Below are 22,100 nucleotides of genomic sequence, written 5' to 3'. Positions count from 1 at the left end.
GAGAGGTGGCGGAATGCTTGTCGAGATGGGTCCCGTTGCCTGGGACAGGGAGGGAGAAGGCCTGAGAGAAGAGTGTCACAGACAAGATAGGCCAGTCAGGAGGCTGCCGGACCCGTTTAGCCCGAGAGAGGGGCACGTGGGACAGAATGGAGAAATAGTCCAGATATCAGCTGGCAGAGCTAGGGGCTGATTCTTCTGGGGGGGCCGTGGAAGGCGGGTCCAGGGATGGTTCCCCAGATCGTGCTTTGGATGCCTGGAGGTTTGGAGAGTCGCAGTCCAGGAACGGGCAAGACACAAGCATTGGTGGTAAGTTCCATCCCGGGCGCACCTTCCCACCTGTGTCATGTCCCCTGTGACATCCAGGCGGCGACGTCTGTCTGGACGAAAGCAGCAAGACTGAGGGAGAAATGGCGGGGGCGTTGAGCCCTGAGCGGTCGTCAGAATTTCCGTGAGGGGCCACGCACGGAGAGCTACTCCAAGGAGACTTGAAGGCACCTAGGGAACAGGATGAGTCTTCTCTCTAGAACGTTTTGATCCCATGGCTTCTGTGTGCCTCAACGCTGCCTCGTTTTTAACATCTCCTCTGGGTTTGGGTTCTTTTCTGTGTACCAACTGCACGACGCATGCTGGAGCCCGTGGAAGGTGTTTGTTCAACATCCTCACGTTTCTAGGACTTAACCGCAGCAGACCTGTAAACCTTCCCTTGAATTCTAGCCAGTAACTTGGCGTTTCCTGACTTTGTAGATCACCACTTTCTCCAGACTGCTGACCAACCGTGACTGCGAAGTTTTGCAGTCAGAAGGAGCGGACGGAGCTCTGAAGCCCATGATCCTGTCTCTGCAGCAGTTTGACACCGAGGGCTCATTCCTCAGAGAAGTCCAGTGAGGCTCCCGCCTTCCCTCCCTGTCCCCTCTGCCCCCAGCCCTGACTGCTCTGTCCTTCGCTCACAGGGCTGCAGGGACCACCGGGCTGTCACCAGCACTGGCTCGTGACCGCCGAAGCCACACGACCGAAAAGGGTGCTTGTTGCATTCTTCCCGTCCCCCCTCTGCACAGGCATCCTTCTTGGGGGGTGGAGGGAAGCATCCTCTCGTCTCATCAGGGAAGCATTTCCCCGGGTTTACACGCTCTCCCCTGGCTTGTCCGCTCACACAGAGGAGATCCTCACCCGAGGCACTCGTTCTCGGTCGTCTTCTACTTCCCATCAGTCTGGGGGAGTTTCATCGCCCGTTTCTAAGGACGGATAATTTCCTTTCCTTTTTCTTTCAGAAACTGCTTAACTGATGCAGCCAGGTGTAAAATCCTCATTATTCAAACCAATTTTGAAGACGGAGTCCACAGCGCTCAGCTCATTGCTTCAGCTAAGTATGTGTTTGTTATTTTTCTCAGAAACTACCCAGAAAGCCCAAATTTTATTCAGGAGTTCCTAAAGAATTTCTCCCCTGAAATTTAGCCTACAGAGAAGGCTAAAACCAGGCAACAGTGGTAAAATGCCAAGAAGTGTAAATGATAGAATATTAGTAGGATATAAAAGACTATCCTAGAGGGGCCCCTGCGTGGCTCAGCTGGTTAAGCGTCCGACTTCGGCTCAGGTCATGATCTCAGAGTTCGTGGGTTTGAGCCCCTTGTGGGGCTCTGTGCTGACAGCTCAGAGCCTGGAGCCTACTTCCGATTCTGTGTCTGTCTCCCTCTCTCTGGAGCTCCCTGCTAACGCTCTGTCTCTGTCTCTCAAAAATAAACATTAGAAAGGAAGGAAGGAAGGAAAGAGGGAGGGAGGGAGGGAGGAAGGAAGGAAGGAAAGGGAGGGAGGGAAGAAGGAGGGAGGGAGGGAGGGAGGGAGGGAGGGAGGAAGGAAGGAAGGAAGGAAGGAAGGAAGGAAGGAAGGAAGGAAGGAAGGAAGGAAGGGGGGGAGAGAGGGAAAGAAAGCAAGATAAGAAGACTTAAGATTGAACCTGACCGCTCACAGGAGCGGTCAGCTGCTTCCACATCGTTGGCTTTGTCTGTTTGTTTGTTTGTTTGTTTGTTTGTTTGTTTTGTTTTGACTTGTTTGTCCTCGCTTGCTTGTTTTAAAACAGGTATTCTGCTATAAACGAAATCAACAAGATACAAGGGAATCAGGGCTGCGTCTTGGTCTATTTCATCACGAAACTGTCCCGGATAGAGAGTGGAGCGTCCTACGTGGGATTCCACGGGGGTAGGCTGAAAATGGCAGCAAATACGCTTATTTAGATAACGTGCAGAGTTGCTCCTAATTTGCTCCCGTGGCGTACAAGCCTGGGATCCGAGCACCGGTGTTAATCTCAACGAGATTCGTTTCGGATGCAATTAAATTTCTTAACCCCGGGTTATTGCAGGAAACACGTGTGTCTGGGCTGGCTGCTACAGTGTGCAGGACTCCCTTACTGACTAGTAGATAAACACCAGTGTTTTCTTTTATAGTGTTTTTTAATAGTGTCTTTAATAATTACACGGCTAGCCTAGAGAAGGCACTCCCAACTGGCACTGTTCTGGAAGCACTGATACTTTATGCCTGGTTCCGGCGGGGGGCAGGGAATGCTATCTTAAGCCTCTCTTTTTTTTCTGAGGAATGGGTCACCAATTACTTCACGCATAAGAAAATTGGTATTCTAGAAACTGGCAAGTGACAGTTTGCTTTAAGAATGTCGTAGATAACGGAGGATAAATCTTGCCAATTTCCCACACCCCTTTTCTAGCTGTGATGGGGCAAGGTTACTAAAAAATATAAAAAGAGTCAAAAACCAGGGCGCCTCAGTGGCTTAGTTGGTTAAACATCCAACTCTTGGGTTTCGGCTCAGGTCGTGATCTCAGGGTTTGTGAGTTCAAGCCCCACATTGGGCTCTGCTCTGACAGCACAGAGCCTGCTTGGGATTCTCTCTCTCCTCCTCCCCTGCTCGTGCACTCTCTGTCTCTCTCAAGAAAAAATCAATAAACTTAAAAAAAAAGAATTAAGGGGCGCCTGGGTGGCGCAGTCGGTTAAGCGTCCGACTTCAGCCAGGTCACGATCTCGCGGTCCGTGAGTTCGAGCCCCGCGTCGGGCTCTGGGCTGATGGCTCGGAGCCTGGAGCCTGTTTCCGATTCTGTGTCTCCCTCTCTCTCTGCCCCTCCCCCGTTCATGCTCTGTCTCTCTCTGTCCCAAAAAAATAAATAAAAAACGTTGAAAAAAAAAAAAAAATTAAAAAAAAGAAAGAATTAAAAACGTTCAGAGACCCTTTACAAACAGGCAGATCTTTCCATTCTTATGGCTGATGTTTATGTTACGGTTGTTGAAATAGATAGCAGGGTCAGGTGGCATCTGTGTGTGAACCAGAGTCACTAAAGGGTGACTAAGGGGACTAAAGGGTACAAACCATTCAGCAATAGGTGTATTTAAAAAAAAATTCTTTTTAATCTTTATTTATTTTTGAGAAAGAGAGAGCACAAGCAAGAGAGAGGCATAGAGAGAGGGAGACACAGAATCCCAAGCAGGCTCCAGGCTCTGTGCTGTCAGCACAGAGCCCGACGCGGGGCTCGAACTCACGGGCCGTGAGATCACGACCCGAGCCGCCGTCGGATGCTTAACCAACCGGGCCCCCCAACACCCCTGAGCAGCTGCGTATTTAAACATCAGGACCTGTGGTGTGTCCCTGCTTGTGGCCAAGAGGACACCAGGAAAAGCATGGGGACGTTCTCAGTGGCTTCATTCCTCACAGGGCTGTGGCAGTCTGTGCACATTGACGACCTGTGCCAGTCCACGGTTATGGTTTCGGACGTGACTAGATTGCAGGATGTGACCATCAGCCAGCTGTTTAAACCAGAAGGGGACTCCGAGTGTAAGTCAGGAGGAAGCCTTTGGGGCCGTAGGTGGGACAGTAGGAGTGGTGGCCGGGAGCACGGAGGAGCAGGGAGGTCCCATTGAGTCCCCGCACCTGCCCTGACGGGGGGCAAGTCCCAGGACACCTTCCGCTGCTTCCAAGGCCAGGCACAGGTCAGCGTGCCCACATGGGAAAATGGGTCCTAGTGGACACATCGGGCTGTGAAATGGGGCCTGTGGTGCGTGTCAGAGTCTGGTCGCCAGCACCCCGTGTCAGCCGTGTGAGCCCAGGACGGGAGGGGAGGTTGGTGCTGGTGGAGCCCGTGACCCGGGCCTGCTGGAGCCCGGCCCGTGTGACCCGCTGCGGGGGTGAGGGACCAGGGAGGCCTGCGGGCAAGAGCCCGAGTGCAGCTCCCTTTCTCCGCGGCTTGATCGCACTTCTGTTGCAGTGGAGACGGGACACGGGGCCGGTGACAGCCCGGAGGAACCGATGGAAACCGAGGCTGTGGGGTCAGAGGAGGCGCCAGGGGTGGACCTGGGGACGACGGAAGGCTCGACGGCGATGGGCAACGCTGAGCAGGGCGGAAGCCATGTGAGTTCTGGCTCCTTCTAGTTCTGGGGCCTCCCGAGGCGCGGGCCTACCCCACAGGCGGTCCCCTCCTGTCTTCCGGAGTCGAGGCCCTGGGCCAGGGCGGGATCTGACCGGGCTGAATCCCCGGGGGGGGGGCCCGCAGCCCCCAACAGCGACTCTCGAGGGATGGGGGGGGGGACAGCGTGGGGCGGGGAGGCCTGACTGTCCCCGTGACATGCACAGATCATGGACACCACCAGCCTGCTGAGGAGCTGCATACAGAGTGCCGTGGGCACGCTCCGCGACCAGGATGGCCGCCAGCGCAGCATGCGGAGAGTGGAGATCCTTCTCGGCCTCCTAGACGAGGACGACGACGACGAGGTCAAAGGTATGGGGCCCCACGGGCGGCACGGGGGAACGCCACCGTTGCCCCTGTGGCCCCAGGGCTCGCAGAGGCCGCGGGTGCAGCAGGGACCTCGGTGCAGCTCCCAAATCTCGCCCGAGACCCTGGGGTCACTGGACGTCCATCAGAGCCCCCCGCTCGATGCCCGTGGGGGATGCCCAAGGCACATGCCCTCTGCTTTTCTGCAGCCGCGTTCTTGCGGGCATCCAAGGCACGCCTCTACGTGCTCCTAAAGCAGCAGGAAGACCAGTCCCTGTTCAACATGAAGGAGTGGGTGACCCGGGAGGCCTCGAATCAGGACGCTCTCCAGGAGGCAGGCACATTCAGGTACTGGGCCGTGGGGGGGGTGGCTTGGTGTGGCAGTGGGACACAAGCGTCCCGGCCGTGGACGGCTCGCCCACGCGCCTCGTCTGCAAGCTCCGTGCGGTTCAGAGCGGTCCCTGTTTTCCCCAAAGGGGGCAGAATGGTCTGGGTGGAGGTCAGATGGGGTTTGCTAGACTCTGGTCTCCTTTTCTGCGTGTGCACGTTTTGTCGTAACAACAGCACCCAACTTACAAAAGTACAATGTGTGTCCCCGCAGGGTGTTAACCCCGACCAGCGTGGTCGTCCGTGGAAATGGCTGCTGTTTTAGGTTACGGGGAAGGGGACAGGCAGGGAAGGAAGGGGAATGATTTTCTCAGGCCTGCTGCTTAGTCAAAGTCATTTGATAATACAAACGTCGGGTCCGGGAGTATGCATGTATCACCCGTGGTCCTTTTTCCTTAAAACCTGGACCCTTTTCTCAGGACTAAGTCAAGACACCTGGTGTTCTGGAGGGAGGCGGGACACGGTGGGTCCCACAGGGAAGGTCCAGCCGCCCCGAGTCGGCAGGGTCCTCTTAGGCTGGTCACACATCCTCGTGCCCTGGCTCCTCACTTCTGAAGGAACGTTCGGCTCCTCTGGTCTCATACGGGTCCGGTCTTCCCCAGCCGTGATCGGCATGGCCTCGGGACCCTGCCTCTGTGTGATGGGCTGGTGGGAAATGTGGGAGCCCCCAGAGTTCCTGCTGCTGGTTTCGTTGCTGTGGGGGGCAGTTCCTGCTTCTATGTTTTTCTTTAGTTATCCTTAGTTTCTTTCCCACTTACGCTTTCTGAGTAAGGAATTTCATAAGATCAGATATTAATCTAGATCATTTTCCTTGGTTACAACTTATAGATATTATATTTTTACTTTTTTAACGTTTCTTAATTTTCGACAGAGAGAGAGAGAGAGAGAGAGAGAGAGAGAGAGAGCGCGCGCGCGAGCAGGGAGAGGCAGAGAGAGAGGGAGACACAGAATGGGAAGCAGGCCCCAGGCTCCGAGCTGTCAGCACAGAGCCTGACGTGGACCCAGGGCTTGAACTCACAAACAGTGAGATCGTGACCTGAGCCAAAGTCGGACTGAGGCACCCAGGCTCCCCACTCCCCTTACAGATATTATTAAATATTTAATTTCATGTCAGTAATCCTTAAAATCTGTATTTTTGGTTTCCCCTTCACACCGCCCCTCCAGCGGCCAGACTCCCCACACTCGGCAGGTGTCCAGAGCGGTGTGTGGGGCCCCTCCTTGTCACTGCTCTGCTGTTGGCTATATTGAGACTGGCCCACCCCTCAGCAGTTGCCGGGGGTGTCTGAACACCCCTGCATGGGGTGGTCAGACCACAGCTGTAACTCACCTGTGTCGGGTGTCAGGTGGGCTTTGGAGCCTGCTAGTTCACTCTCACAAGCCTCTGGGGGCCACTCTGTTTACCGTCCACGTACTGGGGACCTAAGTCACTTCCCCTCTTGCGATTAAAGTCCAAATCTTTGGGGCGCCTGGGTGACTCAGTCGGTTGAACATCCGACTTCGGCTCGGGTCATGATCTCTCAGTCCGTGAGTTCGAGCTCCGCGTCGGGCTCTGTGCTGACAGCTCGCAGCCTGGAGCCTGCTTCGGATCCTGTGTCTCCCTCTCTCTCTGACCCTCCCCCACTTTCCCTTCCCCTGCCACCCCCTCCCCCCCCCCCCCCCCCGCAAATAAATAAACATTAAAAAATAAATCCAAGTCATTTTAGTCTTGGTTTTCCCCTATGCCCGAAGCCCGCATACCTGTCCAGGTACACCTTCCCCTCTCCCCCCACTGCCGGCTTCTACATTTCATCCTGTGGTTTCCTACGCTTTTTTCTAGTCAGGCATTTTTTTCTGTAAATCCAGTGCTCTCTTGACTGTTAGCGTGCTTCGTTTCCTCCCTAGACGCTTGTGAAATCTCCACAGGTCCCTGCACACTGCGTACTTTTAAAAGGAAAGTATTTCTCTCTCCTTTTTGCAATGGAACCTGACTTTTTCTCCCCAACGTTAGCTACCTGGTAGTAGGTTCTTTGCAGGGTATTAAAGAGTTCATGATCACGCATAAACATCGTTATAACAGCGAAGTACAACAGTGTTAACAGAAGCAGGGGAATGTGTGTACGTATGTAAACCCTTTTGGATCCAATGTCCACAGACATGAGTAAAACCATGTTTTAGAGGGGCGCCTGGGTGGCTCAGTCGGTTGAGCGGCCGACTTCAGCTCAGGTCACGATCTCACGTTCTGTGAGTTCGAGCCCCGCGTCGGGCTCTGTGCCGACAGCTCGGAGCCTGGAGCCTGTTTCGGATTCTGTGTCTCCCTCTCTCTCTGACCCTCCCCTGTTCATGCTCTGTCTCTCTGTGTCTCAAAATAAATAAACGTTAAAAAAAAAACCCAAAAACCAAAAAACAAAACCATGTTTTAGAGAAGCGTGTACTTTCCTGTTTAACTTGACCCCCAACACACTTATTTCGCCCTGTGCTTTATCATTTTCTCCCTGCAACTGTTGTTTGTTTTTTCTTAAAGTAACTTTTTTCCCCCAAATGAATGTGGTCCCTGCTTTCTGTAGAGAGCCTCTACTTGCTTTGGGGAAATAGCTACATAACAAAACACAACGGATGCTACTTGGAAACTGATTCAATGTAGAATTAAGGTCCATTCCCATCCCGTCTCCAATCCGTTTCTACCTGTGAACTTTTCTTCGGGTACTTAAAAACGACGCCAGTTTCCATGTGTTGCCAGAGCTGTGGTGTTGCATCGATAGACCAGGTGTCTCGTGACCAACGAACCGAATGTCAACAGAATGGAGTCCCCCCCCCCCCCCCGCCCCGCTCCTTGCTTGCCGAGCTGGCGAGACCGCATGGTCTCCTCTCTCCCCCACTGCAGGCAGACCCTCTGGAAACGGGTCCAGGGTGTGGTGACCCCCCTCCTGGCGAGCATGGTGTCCGTCCTCGACATAGACAGCAACCTCGAGCTACTGATCAGGCCAGACTCTCCATCCTGGACAAGAGATCTTTGGATGTTTATTTTCCGTGACATCAAGCTTCTGAACATTCCTCTTGTGACAAATGATATGAGGTGAATAAGAGAGGTGTGTGTGTGTGTGTGTGTGTGTGTGTGTGTGTGTGTGTGAGTGAAGGGAAAAAACCGTAAGGCAGGTGTGGTCTTAACATGCTCATCCAAGCAGTTGATGAAGTGTATGTATCAACATTGGAATCACATTTATTTTAAATGCTGGCTCTGGGGCGCCTGGGTGGCTCAGCCATTTGAGTGTCCCACTGTTGATTGTGGCTCAGGTCATGATCTCGCGGTTCGTGGGATCGAGCCCCAAGTCGGGCTGTGAGCGCTGAGCACGGAGCCTGCTTAAGATTCTCTCTCCTTCCGCCGCTGCCCCACTCACACGTGCACGCACTCTCTAAAATTAAAAATTAAGAAATTAAATGCTGGGTCTGTTTGCAGCCTAAGGGCGATGGCATCGCTGTAACAAACGGGGGTTCGTGAAAGTTCCGAGAATTCCTTGTTTCACTCCCCTTCCTTGTGGCCCTGCTTTCAGAGCACCACCCCAGGTAAAACGGCCAGCTTGGGCCTCATCCGGACTGGCGAGGCTGTGCTTCGGGGAGCCCTTTGATCAGTCAGCTCTCCCTGCCCCTCATTCCGTGGCGGGACCCACATACCCTGCCCCGGGCCTGCCCTTGCACAGCTCACCCTCAGCCGGCCTCCCAGAAGTTTCCTCTTTGGATATCAGGGGCTTCGCTTTTGGAGTGCGGGTGAACAAAGAATATTTGAATACGTGGGATCCTGGATCTCGAGTGGAAACATTTATTTAGACGACAGGGCACTGTCGACCCTGAGGGAAAGGGTCGCCTCCCACACGCCGGGTTCTGTGTCGAAGGTGGACGGCGAGGGGAGGTCCAGGCACCGCACGGCCCGGTTCTGCCCCAGCCGTTGGGCAGCCTGCTTGATTTCCCAGCCTTGTTTCGTTGTTGTCTGTGAAACAGATGACATACGGACGTGCTTGAGTGCGTTTACGACGGAAGCCCTGAGCTGTGATCTGGGCCAGCCTTTTCAGCACCTGTGCTGTTGAGCGCGGCATCAGAGGTGGGGCTTGTGTCGTGAGCAACCCCTTGTCTGGCTGCAGATCTAAGAGTGAAGTGCCCTACATCATGGTGCAGAGCTCCATGACCCTTCCGGAGGACATCTCCAACGACGTCCCGTTTGGCTGGAGAATCAAAGGGTATCTGGAGGAGCTGTGGGTCCAGGCTCAGTACATCACTGGAGCTGAAGGTGAGCCCCCGAGGATGCCGGGAAATGGGACCATGTGCTGGCTCCCCGGCGTAAGTGGACCATTCCCATTCGGAACCTTCTAGGCAGTTCGGGCATCAGGACTCGGGAGACAGCCCGAGCTGAGCCTTTCCCGGCAGTGTCAGCGACGTAAGCGAAGTTCTGTCCACACCGTGCGGTCAGTGTCCTCGGAGTCATGTGGCTCCTTGCTCTGCCGTCACAGGTCAAGCAGGCCTGGCCATAGGCATATCCCGGGAAAACCAGGGGTCACGCATCCTTGGGAAAAGTCATCTTTCCATCTTGCATGCATGAAGTAGACCTTTCAAAGTTTACTCATAGTATTGCCTTTAAAGAAACCAGGTCAAGGGCACCTGGGTGGCTCAGTCGGTTAGGTGTCCAACTTCAGCTCCAGGTCATGATCTCGCGGTCCATGAGTTCGAGCCCCACGTCGGGCTCTGGGCTGACAGCTCAGAGCCCGGAGCCTGCTTCGGGTTCTATGTCTCCCTCTTTCTCTGCCCCTCCCCTGCTTGCGCTCTGTCTCTCTCTCTAAAATACATAAACATGAAAAAAAAATTAGGTCCAGATACTTGAAGATGAACTTACTTCTCTAGGTAAGCATTCTGCAATGTTTTCAGAACAAACCGAAGCCGTCTCTGTCCTGAGGAAGGAGTATTTCCTTTTTCGAGGCTGTACCCGTACTGCCCCTGCTTTCCTGTGATAGCGTGTGGCCTGCGGGCTGGCACTCGTCCCCTAGAGGCAGATCTTCCTGGTGTGAGCAGCGTGTGACCCCCCAGCCCCCGAAGAGCAGCCCCCTCATTGGTGACCCACTCAGACCCTGGGATTCCCGAAGCATGACATGATTTGCTAGAACATAAAACCTGTTCTGTCTGCGGTCGTCTTATCCCTTTGGGGCCAACTAGGCTGGTGGTGACTGAAACTGAGTATTCGTTTCCGTTATCCCGCTGGAAGGGCGTCCGAAGTGTCTAGAAAAGGCCATTAAATCATGCGGCTTACTCCCGTTTGCCGAGAGCTGCCCTTCAGCAGAGCCTTATCCTTGCCCGGGGGACACTGGGGTTCTGACCGCAGGCCAGGAGACACGCCTCAGGCTCTCCCTCTGCGCCCTTCTTTGCTCTGCTCTGCAGGACTGTTGAAGAAGTTAGTGGAAATCTTTCAGCAGACCTCTCTGGGCAGGTTTCTCGCTCAGCTCAGCGCAGAACAGCAGGAAGAACTCTTTCTGTGCTACATAAAGGACTTCCTCCTCTTGACGATGAGAGTGTCCACGTGGGAAGAACTGAGGGTAAGTGCTCACTCTGGGGCAGGGGAGGGGGCCACTGGTGTCCGTGCGGCTGGGCCGCACTGTCCCTCCACCCTCAGCCCCCTGTCCGGGGCCCCCTGCATCACGGGCTTTCCGTTCACGCAAGGAAGGCCTCCAGTGTCCCTGTAACACCTTTTTGTTTTTTATTTACTTTATTATTTTTTTAACACCTTCTTTTCGGGGTGCCTGTGGGGCTCAGTCAGTTAAGCGTCCAACTTCGGCTCAGGTCATGATCTCACCGTTCATGGGTTCGAACCCCACGTCAAGCTCTGTGCTGATAGCTCGGAGCCTGGAGCCTGCTTTGGATCCTGTGTCTCCCTCTCTCTCTGCCCCTCCCCCGCTCATGCCCTGTCTATCTCTCGCTCAAAAATAATAAACATAAAAAAAAATAAATAACACCTTCTTTTCAAATGTGGAGTCTCTCTTGAAGAAAATTAGGTAAATATTTAACTGGCCACTACAGGTAATAACTAACTGAAATTTCAGTGGAAATTAGGATACTTCTGATCACCTACTGGGTTCGCACTTGAGAGTATGTAAAAAAGGAAAGTGACCCATTTAAGGACAACATACTTATCACCAGCGTGATTAAGGGCTAACAAAATATGCTTAGGAACCCGGGAGGGGCCTGGCGGGCTCTGTCGGGGGAGCATATGACTCTTGATCTCAGGGTCGTGAGTTCAAACCCCATGTTGGGTGTAGAGATTACTTAAAAAAATAAATAAAATATTCTTAGGAATCAATAAGAAAGTTTCCTAATTTTAAAAACTAGATGAAAGTTATAAACCAATTATTAACAAAGTAATTATGCAGAGATCCACAAAACAGAAAAACTGGCCAGCCTCACTGATAAGTCAACAATACCTGATCAGTTTTTAGGTTTTAGGTTCTTGCCCATGTGGCGAGACTGTTTTTTTTTTTTTTAATGTTTATTTATTTTTGAGAGAGAGACAGACAGACAGAGCATGAGCAGGGGAGGGGCAGAGAGAGATGGAGACAGAATCCGAAGCAGACTCCAGGCTCCGAGCCGTCAGCACAGAGCCCGACGCGGGGCTCGAACCCACAATCGTGAGATCATGACCTGAGCCAAAGTCGGATGCTTAACTGACTGAGCCACCCAGGTGCCTCTGAAGACATGTTTTCTTTTTTTTTTTTTAATTTTTTTAACATTTATTTATCTATCTCTGAGAGACAGAGCATGAATAGGAGAGGGGCAGAGAGAGAGGGAGACACAGAATCTGAAGCAGGCTCCGGACTCTCAGCTGTCAGCACAGAGCCCAACGTGGGGCTTGAACTCACGAGCCTCGAGATTATGACCTGAGCCGCGGTCGGATGCTTAACTGACTGAGCCACCCAGGCGCCCCAAGACTGGTTTTTAACTGGACCCAGAAGCGCCCCCGTTACAGATGGTGTTGTGAACCAGCATGTGCTTCTGGAAAAGTCCGAAGGGTTGTGTTGAGAGCCTTAGAAAATCTGAAGTGGTGTCTTTGTCCTGCGTGTGTTACCAGATGCGGACAAACATTTTATCCACAAGAATGTTCTTTCCAGCTTTGTTTCTTAAAATGGCAAAAAAAAAAAAAAAAAAGGAAACAATTTAATTGTCCATAATTAAAGGCCAGACAAATTAAGTGACAGCTGTTTGATTGGTGACTGGTTGCTTTAATGGGCACACACGTTCACAGTGAGGGTCTCCCAACGTAATTAATGACAGAGAAATGTTCACAATGTGATGTTAAGTGGGGAAAAGAATCAGACATACACCATGGTCATGATCTGGGGACAAAACGGGGACAGGGTATAGATAAGAAAATGCCTAGACAGGGTGACACCAAGACGTACCCAGGGACCGTCACAGTGTGTGTGGTTTTTAAGTTTCCCTCGTGTCACTTTTGAGCGGTCGGGATTTTCCACCGTCAAAACATAGCTTTTGTTTTGCTTTCCAGTTTACGCTAAAAGCTTGCTTCTCGTCCCAGATTTTGCAGGTGGCGCTGTGGTCCTGCATCTGTCAGCTGCAAGCACAGAGGCCACAGGAAAGGGTCTCCTTACCGTGGGTGCACGTGGCTTATCAGCATTTCCGGAGCCGGCTGCAGAACTTTTCCCGAATCGTGACCACCTGCCCCCAAGTCCTACAGATGTTACTCTACAACGTCATGGGAACCGTAAGGAACGACAGACTGGACGGACCCGAGCTGGTATGGCCTCTCCCGGGTTCGTTTGTGCTCACGGTCTGGGCTTGGCCTTCCTGGGGCAGGTGGGGGGCAGGTGGGGGGCAGGTGGGGCAGCTGGGTGGCAGGTGGGGGGGTGCTTCCATGGCCGCCCGGGACGGGAAGCCCCAGGAGCCGTGTTCTGCCTGGGAGACCTCTTCCCGGGGCCATATGCCCGGCTAACACACAAATGTTAGGAACACATCTGACCAATGCTTCCTATATCCCGGGACAAGAGGGGAGTAGGCGACGAGCCTGGAACAGAAGAACATGGGCTCACAACCTGGACCTCTGGGCTTAGGATATTAGAGCAGCCACAGGGGGCGCTGCTTAGTCAGGGGTTTGTTCTCTGTCCACCCGCCCCCGCCCCCCCCACCTTCCGCCAGACTCTGGATGCATTTGCAGCGATGGCCTGCACGGAGATGCTGACAAGAGACATCCTGAAGCCCAGCCCCCAGGCTTGGCTACAGATGGTGAAGAACCTGTCCATGCCGCTAGAGTTCCTGTGCTCGGACGGGTACCTGCAGACCTGCGGGGAGGTGGCCAGAGATGTCATCAGGGAGGTCAGGTGAGGCCAGGAGCCCGGCCCCCACCGGCCCCTTCCCCACGGGCTCATGGGGTCCTCTTGCCACAGAAGAGGGTCCTCTCTTAATGTCTGCTGAGTCTCCTTCACCGCCAGGCATCATGCCGACGCTGGAGACGAAACGGACGACAGGGCATTCAGGGAGCCCCGCGGGGGGTGGGGGGCGTGGAAAGGGGAGCAGCAGAGCCTACGGTCCCCGCAGTCCCCGCAGGAGAAGTGCTGGCAGAGGGGAGCAGCAGGAAGGGGCCCTGGGTGGGCGGCAGGGCCGCGGGGAGGGGACGAGCAGTCAGGGTAGGGGTCCCGCGGGGGCACGTCCCGTGCCGGCCTTCCAGGGTGAGGCGGGACTCCTGCCCCGAGTCTGCGGGAGGGCGTGGGGGACACGAAGGTGACTGGGGGCGGGAGCACGCCGCAAAGGGCTCCTCCTGGAATCTTCCGTCTGCCTTCACCGCATCCCTGTCTCGGATCCCTCCCTGCACCCTTGTCCTGCGGTCTCAGGCGCTATTGTCCCAGCCCAGTGACCGACCACCTGCTCTTACAGAACCCAGTGGAACCGCATTTTCCCCGTGGCCCTGTTCGTGGAGCACGTGCTCCTGGGGATCGAGAGCCAGATCCCCGAGCTGTGCGAGCTGGTGACCGAGTACGTCTTCCTACTGAACAAGGTGAGCTGGGGCTCGGCAGGCGCACTTTTCCGGGGACGCGGGAGCTCCCGGCCTAACCTGCCGTCACCCGCGGGGTGAGCGTCCTTCCCGCTCTCTGCCCATCTTACCTGGGAGCGCAGCGGGCGCGCTTCCTCCGCGGCGGCCGTCAAGCATGTGCGTTTGCCATCTCCGTGGCCACGCGCTTAGCGGAAGGTGATCTCTGCCTCCGTTACCCCGGGAGCTTTGCGCGAACGCACCTAATGGTGTCAGCTGTCCGGGCTTTGACGTGCAGGCCGCACGCTCCGAGGAGGGCGGGTATCGGTGGTGGAATCGAAACGCGAGCTGACGTGCCTCTCGTAGGACAGTGGGAGCCTCAGCAGTCGGGGCCGCGGGCCACTCCCCGGGTCGGGGTGTCCCTGCTCCTGCGTGCTGTCCCTCTGTCGTCCTCACTATACAACCTCCCCGTGTGCTCTGAGAAGGCTGTTCCTGCTGTCGCCACGGGCCGTTTCAAGAGCACAGCCCAGAACGTGTCCACCCGCTTGAGGTCGCAGCTCGCCGTCCTGAGCGTAGTCACAGCCCCCCCTGGCCGCCAAGGAGGCGGAGAAGCCCCTGGTGGCGGACTCCTACAGCCCGGTGGAACCTGGAGGCCGTTTTCAGGGAGGGAAGAGTGGAGAAAGAACTCTAGAAAACGCTGGCCTCTGCCACCCTGGCGGCGGGACAGGCACGCATGGCTCCCTTCTTCCCGCACAGAGGCCAGTCCCGCGGGGCCCCTAATGGCCAGGTGACCAGCTGGCTAAGACATGAGTCATCCGGCCCCTGCACGCCGGTGTGCACGCACTCAGGCGTCGTCAGGCCCGGCCTGTGGGCTGATGTTCCCCAGAAACGTAATGGGCTTCTGGCTGGCTTTCCAGTGAGGTCCACGCGTGAGTGACCACGGCTAGAGGTCTTTGCTCATTCATTTTCACACCTGAAGGCTCTTGGGTCTGTGGCCTCAGGCGATGCTCGTCCCCTCCAAGGACAGCCTTGAGCCCACTCGCATTGCCTGGAAGGCTGGCTCCTGTGGTCTGCCCGGAAGAAAGTCCTGACCGGAAAGGCGAGGGGCCTCAACCCTTCTCTTCTAGTGAGGCCGCCCTAGAGTTGGCCTGTGCCAATAGTCAGCAGAGCCTCCCACAGGACTCTGGTAAAAGCTGCAAAAGGGTGGATATTCTGAGTTTTCTCAGTTCTGATAGAAAGGATGGGTGGGTGGGTGGATAGGTGTAGGTACATAGGTAGGTAGATATAGATAGATACATAATAGATGGATAGTAGATGAGATAGATGATAGGCAGATAGATACTAGGTAGATAATAGATGATAGATAGATAATAGATACAGGGAGGGAGGGAGGGAGTTCTCTTGCTCCGTGATCCGCCTTCCACGGTGTCACGGATGACAGTCTCACCGGATGTTTTGGTGACTTGCCAGTCTGTGACACTCTATCCTTACCATCCACCGTCCAACCACTAGACTGCTGCCATTTTTTTTTTTTTTTTTACTGTGGGAAGATACACATCACATAAAATTTGCCATTGTCAGCATCTGTAGGCGTACAATCAGGTGGCACTGATTGAGTCACACCGTCGCACAACCATTCCCCACTCTCTGTCTCCAGAACTCTTCTGTCTCGCAAGACTGAAACTCTGCCCCCACTGAACACTAACTCCCGGTTCCCCGCCCCGGCCCTGGCGCCCACCATCCTCCTTTCTGTCTATGGTTTTGAGAACCCTAGGGACCTCACAGAAGGCGAACCCTACGGCATCTGTCCTTTGGGGACGGGCCGATGTCACTCTGCATGTCCTCAGGGCCCACCATGTTGTAGCAGGTGTCAGGACCGTCCTTTATAAGCTGAATAATATCCCATTGGGGGGATGGACATAGTTTGTTAATCCAGTCATCCACTGATGGACCCTTGGGCTGCCCCCACCTTCTGAAAATAGGTAGGAACACTGCCGTGAACACGGGTCTGCAAGTGTCTGAGTCGTGCTTTCAGCTCTTCCGGAGACGAACCTAGAAGTGGAACCGCTGGGTCATATGGAAACTTTGTGGGTAACTTTTTGAGGAGCCGCCGAACTGTTTTCCACAGCGGCCTCTCCTGCCAGCAACCCAGGTTCGGATTTCTCCATATCCTTGCCGACACTTGTTACGTTTTGTTTTGTTTTGTTTTGTTGCGTTTTGTTTATCGTAGCCGTCCTGATGGGTGTATCCCTTTGTGGTTTTGCTCTGCTGTTTCCCTAACGACTGATGACGGCCAGCATCTTCCTAGGTGCTTACGGCCCACTTGTACGTCTTCTTGGGAGAAATGTCTCTCCAAGTCCTTTGCTCCCTTTCGAATTAGCCTGTTGATTAACAAATCAAATTTAGCAGGGTGTTAAAAACCTATCCCATTTCTTTTTTTTTTTTTTTTTAATTTTTTTTTAATGTTTATTTATTTTTGAGACAGAGACAGAGTGTGAACAGGTGAGGGGCAGAGAGAGAGGGAGACACAGAATCTGAAACAGGCTCCAGGCTCTGAGCTGTCAGTACAGAGCCCGATGCAGGGCTCGTACCCGCGAACCGTGGGATCATGACCTGAGCCGAAGTCGGACGCTTAACCGACTGAGCCACCCAGGCGCCCCAAAAACCTGTCACATTTCAAAGTAAGATTAATCCTGGGAATTCAAAGGTAGCTCAGAATCATAAAGATCTATAAATGGTATCAGTTACATATCGAATTAGAAGGTCAACTCTAAGTGATCATTTCAGAAGGGACAGGAAAAGCATTTGGTAAAATTCATGAAGTGGAAAAAAGATACTCGTGGCAAACTGAGAATACAAGGAGTTCCTTGTTATGCTGTTAACGCCCAAGGGTATACGTAACATAAAGATATCTATTGCAAGCCTCATGCCTAAGCCCAAAATTCCAGACGCACACCCACCAGACTCTTAGCTTGTATCGTTGAAGATGCACATTTCCTAAAAACTAGCATCTCCACTTGTGAATACAAACCCTAGACACTTCCCGCTGGTACTCAGACACATGGAAGGATGTTGGGTACAACACGGTGGGGACATTCCAGGTGCCCAGGTAACCAGAAAGCAAGGAGCTGGCGTGTCTGCCGGGGGGTGCCATACAGCGGGTAACATGAACGATCAGGACTTAAAAACACTGAAAACAATAATGTGATCCTTATGCAGGCGTGCCAATGTCCTGCACGCGGGAATTTCGGGGGGCCTCTGTGCGAGGGGAAGGAGAGCAACGCTATCAGAAGGGCACCCAGGGACTTGAGGGGAAGGAGAGCACCCAGGGACTTACAGCCGTATCTGCCGCGTTTGGTTTCTTGAAAAAAATCACCTAAAGCAAATATTCCAAAAATGCTAAGATTTCTTAAAGCGTGGGGGTGGATCCTCGTGTGGTCATTACGTCATCATTTCAAGTTTGAAATCTCTCGTCATGGGAGAAGCCTCCCCTCCCCGCCCCCCCAAAGCAGCATGATAACAAAGGACATTCAAAGCTAGATAACTGCTAGAAACAGAAAGGCCTTACCCTGCAGGCAAACACCACAGCCCCGCCCCCAACTCCAGCCCAGTGGCCGGAGGTGCCCGATGTGCGCACCGTGTCGCCCCGGGAGTGTCTTGCTGGCTGGCTGAGCTCTGCCCCTCTTCACTGCTCATTAGCATCCTTGTCACTGCCCCCCGTCCCTCAGTGTCTGCAGGAGAACTCTGACATCAAGACGTACCGGCCCTTCGTTGCCGTGATGGTCACTCTTCGTAAGTGTAAGGACCAGGTCTGCAAGACCCTCGCCAGGTGAGACCTTTGGTTCGCGATCCCTGCGGGAGACAGCCCTGCACGTGTGGCACCTGTAGCTTCAGAACCGGTCACCCTTGTTGGATCCTAGGGTTGAGATTCAGCCGTGCCCCGTCTGCCTGGGAGACGCACAGGACCCGGTGTGCCTGCCCTGTGACCACGTATTCTGCTTGGCCTGCGTCAAGGTCTGGGTCATCATAGGCCAGATGAGATGTCCTTTGTGTTTAACAGACTTGCCAGAAAGCTTCTCTCCAGCAGTGTCCCAAGAGCACAGGTAAATCGCCCTTTCTTTCTCTTGAGCTTCCTCTTTTTCTTTCTTTTTTGGCAAGTACAGTACTCTTTTTCTTTCTTTTTTGGCAAGTACAGTATTCAGAAATATAAACCATATTAACCTTAGAAAACCTGACTTCAGAGGTGCCTGGGTGGCTCAGTTGGTTAAGCGTCCGACTTCGGCTCAGGTCATGATCTCCCGGTTCGTGGGTTTGAGCCCCCGTGTCGGGCTCTGGGCTGACAGCTCAGAGCCTGGAGCCTGTTTCGGATTCTGTGTCTCCCCCTCTCTCTGCCCCTCCCTGCTCTCACCCTCCCTCCCTCTCTGTCTCTCTTTCTCTCAGAAATAAATAAACATTTTTAAAAAATAACTTAAAAAAATAAAAGAAAAGCTGACTTCAGAGAACCATCCTAAGAGAGACGGCCAGTTGCGTAGCTTCATAAGCACCTAGTGTCCCGAAATGATTCTCTCCCCGAGACACACGCGAGCATAGATTTGGGAGATGACCCGACTAGCGGAAATAAATCAGAAAGTCATAAATTAGATAAAGCCGTCACGAGACACCCGAGGAGCTTAGATGGAAGAAGTTTGCCTCCCCCCCGACCCGAGGTGCCAGCTGTGCCTGGCCACATGTCCTGCGGGCCAGTGGTTGGCATCGGCGAACGCTCGGTGGGCTCAGAGCCTTCAGCTCTGCCGTTGGTGACTCAGCAGCCTTCCCTTCCCGCCCCCCTTCCGATAACCGCCCGAAGGCGGGGCACACGGCCAGTCCAGCGGGCGGGGTCTTTGCAGACTTTAGCAGAAACGGGTATCACTGGCTGGTGCAAATGATCAAGGGGCCCCTGGAGAGCAGTTTGCACCCCGTCCGGCCCTTTGCACCCAGCTCTGAGTTTGCACCCAGCTCTAAGCGCCCGTAGCAAGGAGATACTTGTATCTCTTTACTGAAGACCAGGTGTCCAGCCTGGGCAGGGATCTGGGGCACGCTCTCCAAGCACTGACTGTGCCTCCCCACCGTGTTCCCCCAGGAATGCCATCAGGAAGCACGCCTGTATCCGGCAGATGTGTAACAGTTTCTTCATAGACCTGGTCTCCACCATATGCTTCAAGGACAATTCCCCACCAGAGAAGGAGGTGATAGATGTTCTGCTAAATTTACTCTTTGCGCAAAAGGAGCTCTTAAGAGGTACCTCCCAAAGTAAGTTGCTTTCTGCCCGTAGACCGAAATAAATCCTGGCTTCCTCCTCTGACTTTTTTGTGTCCAACGTGAATAATGAGCTACCCCCTCTCTCTCTGGTTGAAGGGCACCGTGAACACACGAAATCTCTCTCCCCCTTCGATGACGTTGTGGATAAGACCCCTGTCATCCGTTCGGTGGTGCTGAAACTGCTTTTGAAGTACAGGTAAGCACAGCCAGCCTGGAGTGAGCTTCTAGAAGCTGCTTTGGGGGAGCTTTTTCAGTGGGGCACCCCCTGGTTGTGTGTGTGACGTCTTCGGCTGTAGGCATTGAGTTCAGCGTAGCTACGAGGCACCTTGTTGGGGGAAAGAAGACGTGTTTTGGGCAGGGGAGCGTGTTTCACGTGCGAGAACGCGTGAACCCTGCGGTTCTGAGCCTCCTCGCACAGCTATCTCGTTTGGGGATTTGGGGGGACGGACGGTAACTTAGAGCGGCCCCCCGCCCTCGTCGTCCTAGGCGTCACCTACATTTTGTGTCAGCAGTTACATCTGTCTGCTTCTGTGAAGGGACAGAGACGCCCACACGGTGCCAAAGGCCAGCGGTCGTGTCAAATTATGGTATTTCAGAAAATGCCGAGAAGGCTGACCTGTGTCCCAAGGCTTCTTTCAGAGGACACTTAGTGTCCCCGGCCTGTGCCCTGGCTTGACAAAGCATACCTCGAGGCGACGGCAAAATCAAGATGCTACAAGAAAAGTTCCAACAGACGGGGTGCCCCGGGTGGCTCAGTCGGTAAAGCGTCCGACGTCAGCTCAGGCCGTGATCTCACGGTTCGTGGGTTCGAGGCTCGCGTCGGGCCCTGTGCTGACAGCTCAGAGTCTGGAGCCCGCTTGACCCACCGAGCCGCCCGGACTCCCCTAAATGTTATTTATTTATTTATTTATTTATTTATTTATTTATTTATTATTATTTTTTTTTTTAACGTTTATTTATTTTTGAGACAGAGAGAGACAGAGCATGAACGGGAGAGGGGCAGAGAGAGGGAGACACAGAATCGGAAGCAGGCTCCAGGCTCTGAGCCATGAGCCCAGAGCCCGACGCGGGGCTCGAACTCACGACCGAGAGATCGTGACCTGAGCTGAAGTCGGACACTTAACCGACTGAGCCACCCAGGCGCCCCGACGTTATTTATTTTTAACACGTGTGGGGTGTATGTTTTAGACTAGTTGATAAGTATTTTCAATTTTTTTCAGTTTTAATTTGGACCGTCATCAACATCGATAGATGGAACCCACATCAACAAAGCCCCTGGGGTTCTGTGTAATTGTTAAGACCGTTAAAGAGTTCTGAAGCCAAGAAGGCTGAGAACAGCTGGTCTAAAGTACAGAATTATATTCCTCCAATATTGTGCTAAAATATTTTCAGTACAACCATGTTATAAAGTGTATGTACACACGTCTGTATTTATACAGGAGGAGAGAGATGGATAGGTAGGTAGGTAGACAGATAGATACTTTCTCTCTCTCTCCCTCTCTCTCTCTCTTTTTTTTTTTTTTTTTTTTTTTTTTTTTTGCAACACGAGACCTGAGATCACCAAGTACCATATGTCTCTTTCCGTAGCTTCCAAGAAGTGAAAGATTACATCCAGGCTTACTTGTCCCTTTTGGAGGAGAAAGCATTCTTGACTGAAGATAAAACTGAGCTGTACATCCTCTTTAGCACCTGCCTGGAGGTAAGCGAGCCGTCAGTACCCTGAGCTCCTTCTGCAAACTAGCTGGACCACGCGGTCTGTTCAGTGGAAAAGTGTCTCTGAAAATTTACAGAATATCATTTTAGTGGGTGAAATTACCAGACGCTCCGCTCCACACACAGAAACACTGCTTCTGCCCCCAGCAGTGGTGTGTTCTGATGTGTCCGAGCCTGGGCGAGAGGAAAACACCACTCCTCCCAGGTTAACCGTGCTCATATCTGCAGGTGCAGAGGCTGTGGCTGTGATTGCTTGTCGTATTTCTTCTCTCTGTACTCTCGCTATTTGCAAAAATGTTACGGTGCACATGAGAAAATCAGATTATACGACGTTTTTTCTTCCTCAAAGGTTTTCTCTTCCCCTCCTTCTTGCCCCTAAAATAAAAAGGGTTGTTTGTTTTCCATGATTCAAAACAGTTACCTTCAGCCTTATGATATTTTTTTTCATGTTTATTTATTTATTTATTTTGAGCAAGAGAGAGAGAGAGAGACAGAGAGAAAGTGTGTGTGTGTGTGTGTGTGTGTGTGTACGTGTGTACGAGTTGGGGAGGGGCAGAGAGAGAATCCCAAGCAGGCTCCACGCTGCCAGCACAGAGCCCGACTCAAGGCTCAAACTCACAAACCGTGAGATCGTGATCTGAGCCGATATCAAGAGTCAGATGCTCAACTGACCAAGCCACCCAGGCTCCCCCAAACTTACAATATTTCTGTCTTGTTCTCCGTGGTCACACTGTGGGAATTTTGGAAGGTTGGGGATGTGCATATTAAAAAGAACAACATCCTGGGACACCTGGGTGGCTCAGTCGGTTAGGCATCCTACTGGCTGAGGTGGTGATCTCGGTTTGTGAATTCGAGCCCCGCATCGAGCTCTGTGCTGACCGCTCAGAGCTTGGCACCTGCTTCGGATTCTGTGTCTCCCTCTCTCTCTCTCTCTCTGCCCCTCCCCCACT

General features: G+C 53.2%; 1 protein-coding gene across 3 annotated transcripts in view; it reads left to right on the top strand.

Moving 5' to 3' along the window:
- The window catches only part of RNF213 (ring finger protein 213), a 105,141-nt gene that overhangs the window by 62,829 nt on the left and 20,212 nt on the right, over window positions 1–22,100 (top strand). For all 3 annotated transcript variants that reach the window (XM_058703593.1, XM_058703594.1, XM_058703592.1), the window contains 18 exons: window positions 745–881; window positions 1,269–1,364; window positions 2,075–2,193; window positions 3,710–3,829; window positions 4,260–4,402; window positions 4,625–4,769; window positions 4,973–5,111; window positions 8,011–8,202; window positions 9,263–9,408; window positions 10,548–10,702; window positions 12,694–12,912; window positions 13,311–13,492; window positions 14,046–14,166; window positions 17,868–17,968; window positions 18,060–18,242; window positions 19,259–19,428; window positions 19,534–19,633; window positions 21,025–21,136. In XM_058703593.1, the coding sequence (XP_058559576.1) occupies window positions 745–881; window positions 1,269–1,364; window positions 2,075–2,193; window positions 3,710–3,829; window positions 4,260–4,402; window positions 4,625–4,769; window positions 4,973–5,111; window positions 8,011–8,202; window positions 9,263–9,408; window positions 10,548–10,702; window positions 12,694–12,912; window positions 13,311–13,492; window positions 14,046–14,166; window positions 17,868–17,968; window positions 18,060–18,242; window positions 19,259–19,428; window positions 19,534–19,633; window positions 21,025–21,136 (2,580 nt within the window). The remainder of the gene's footprint in view (window positions 1–744; window positions 882–1,268; window positions 1,365–2,074; window positions 2,194–3,709; window positions 3,830–4,259; window positions 4,403–4,624; window positions 4,770–4,972; window positions 5,112–8,010; window positions 8,203–9,262; window positions 9,409–10,547; window positions 10,703–12,693; window positions 12,913–13,310; window positions 13,493–14,045; window positions 14,167–17,867; window positions 17,969–18,059; window positions 18,243–19,258; window positions 19,429–19,533; window positions 19,634–21,024; window positions 21,137–22,100) is intronic.

The sequence above is a fragment of the Neofelis nebulosa genome, chromosome 16 (genome assembly GCF_028018385.1).
Source record: "Neofelis nebulosa isolate mNeoNeb1 chromosome 16, mNeoNeb1.pri, whole genome shotgun sequence".
Lineage (NCBI taxonomy): Eukaryota > Metazoa > Chordata > Mammalia > Carnivora > Felidae > Neofelis > Neofelis nebulosa.
The sequence above is the reverse complement of the archived record's forward strand: the minus strand, read 5'-3'. Positions and strand labels throughout refer to the sequence as shown.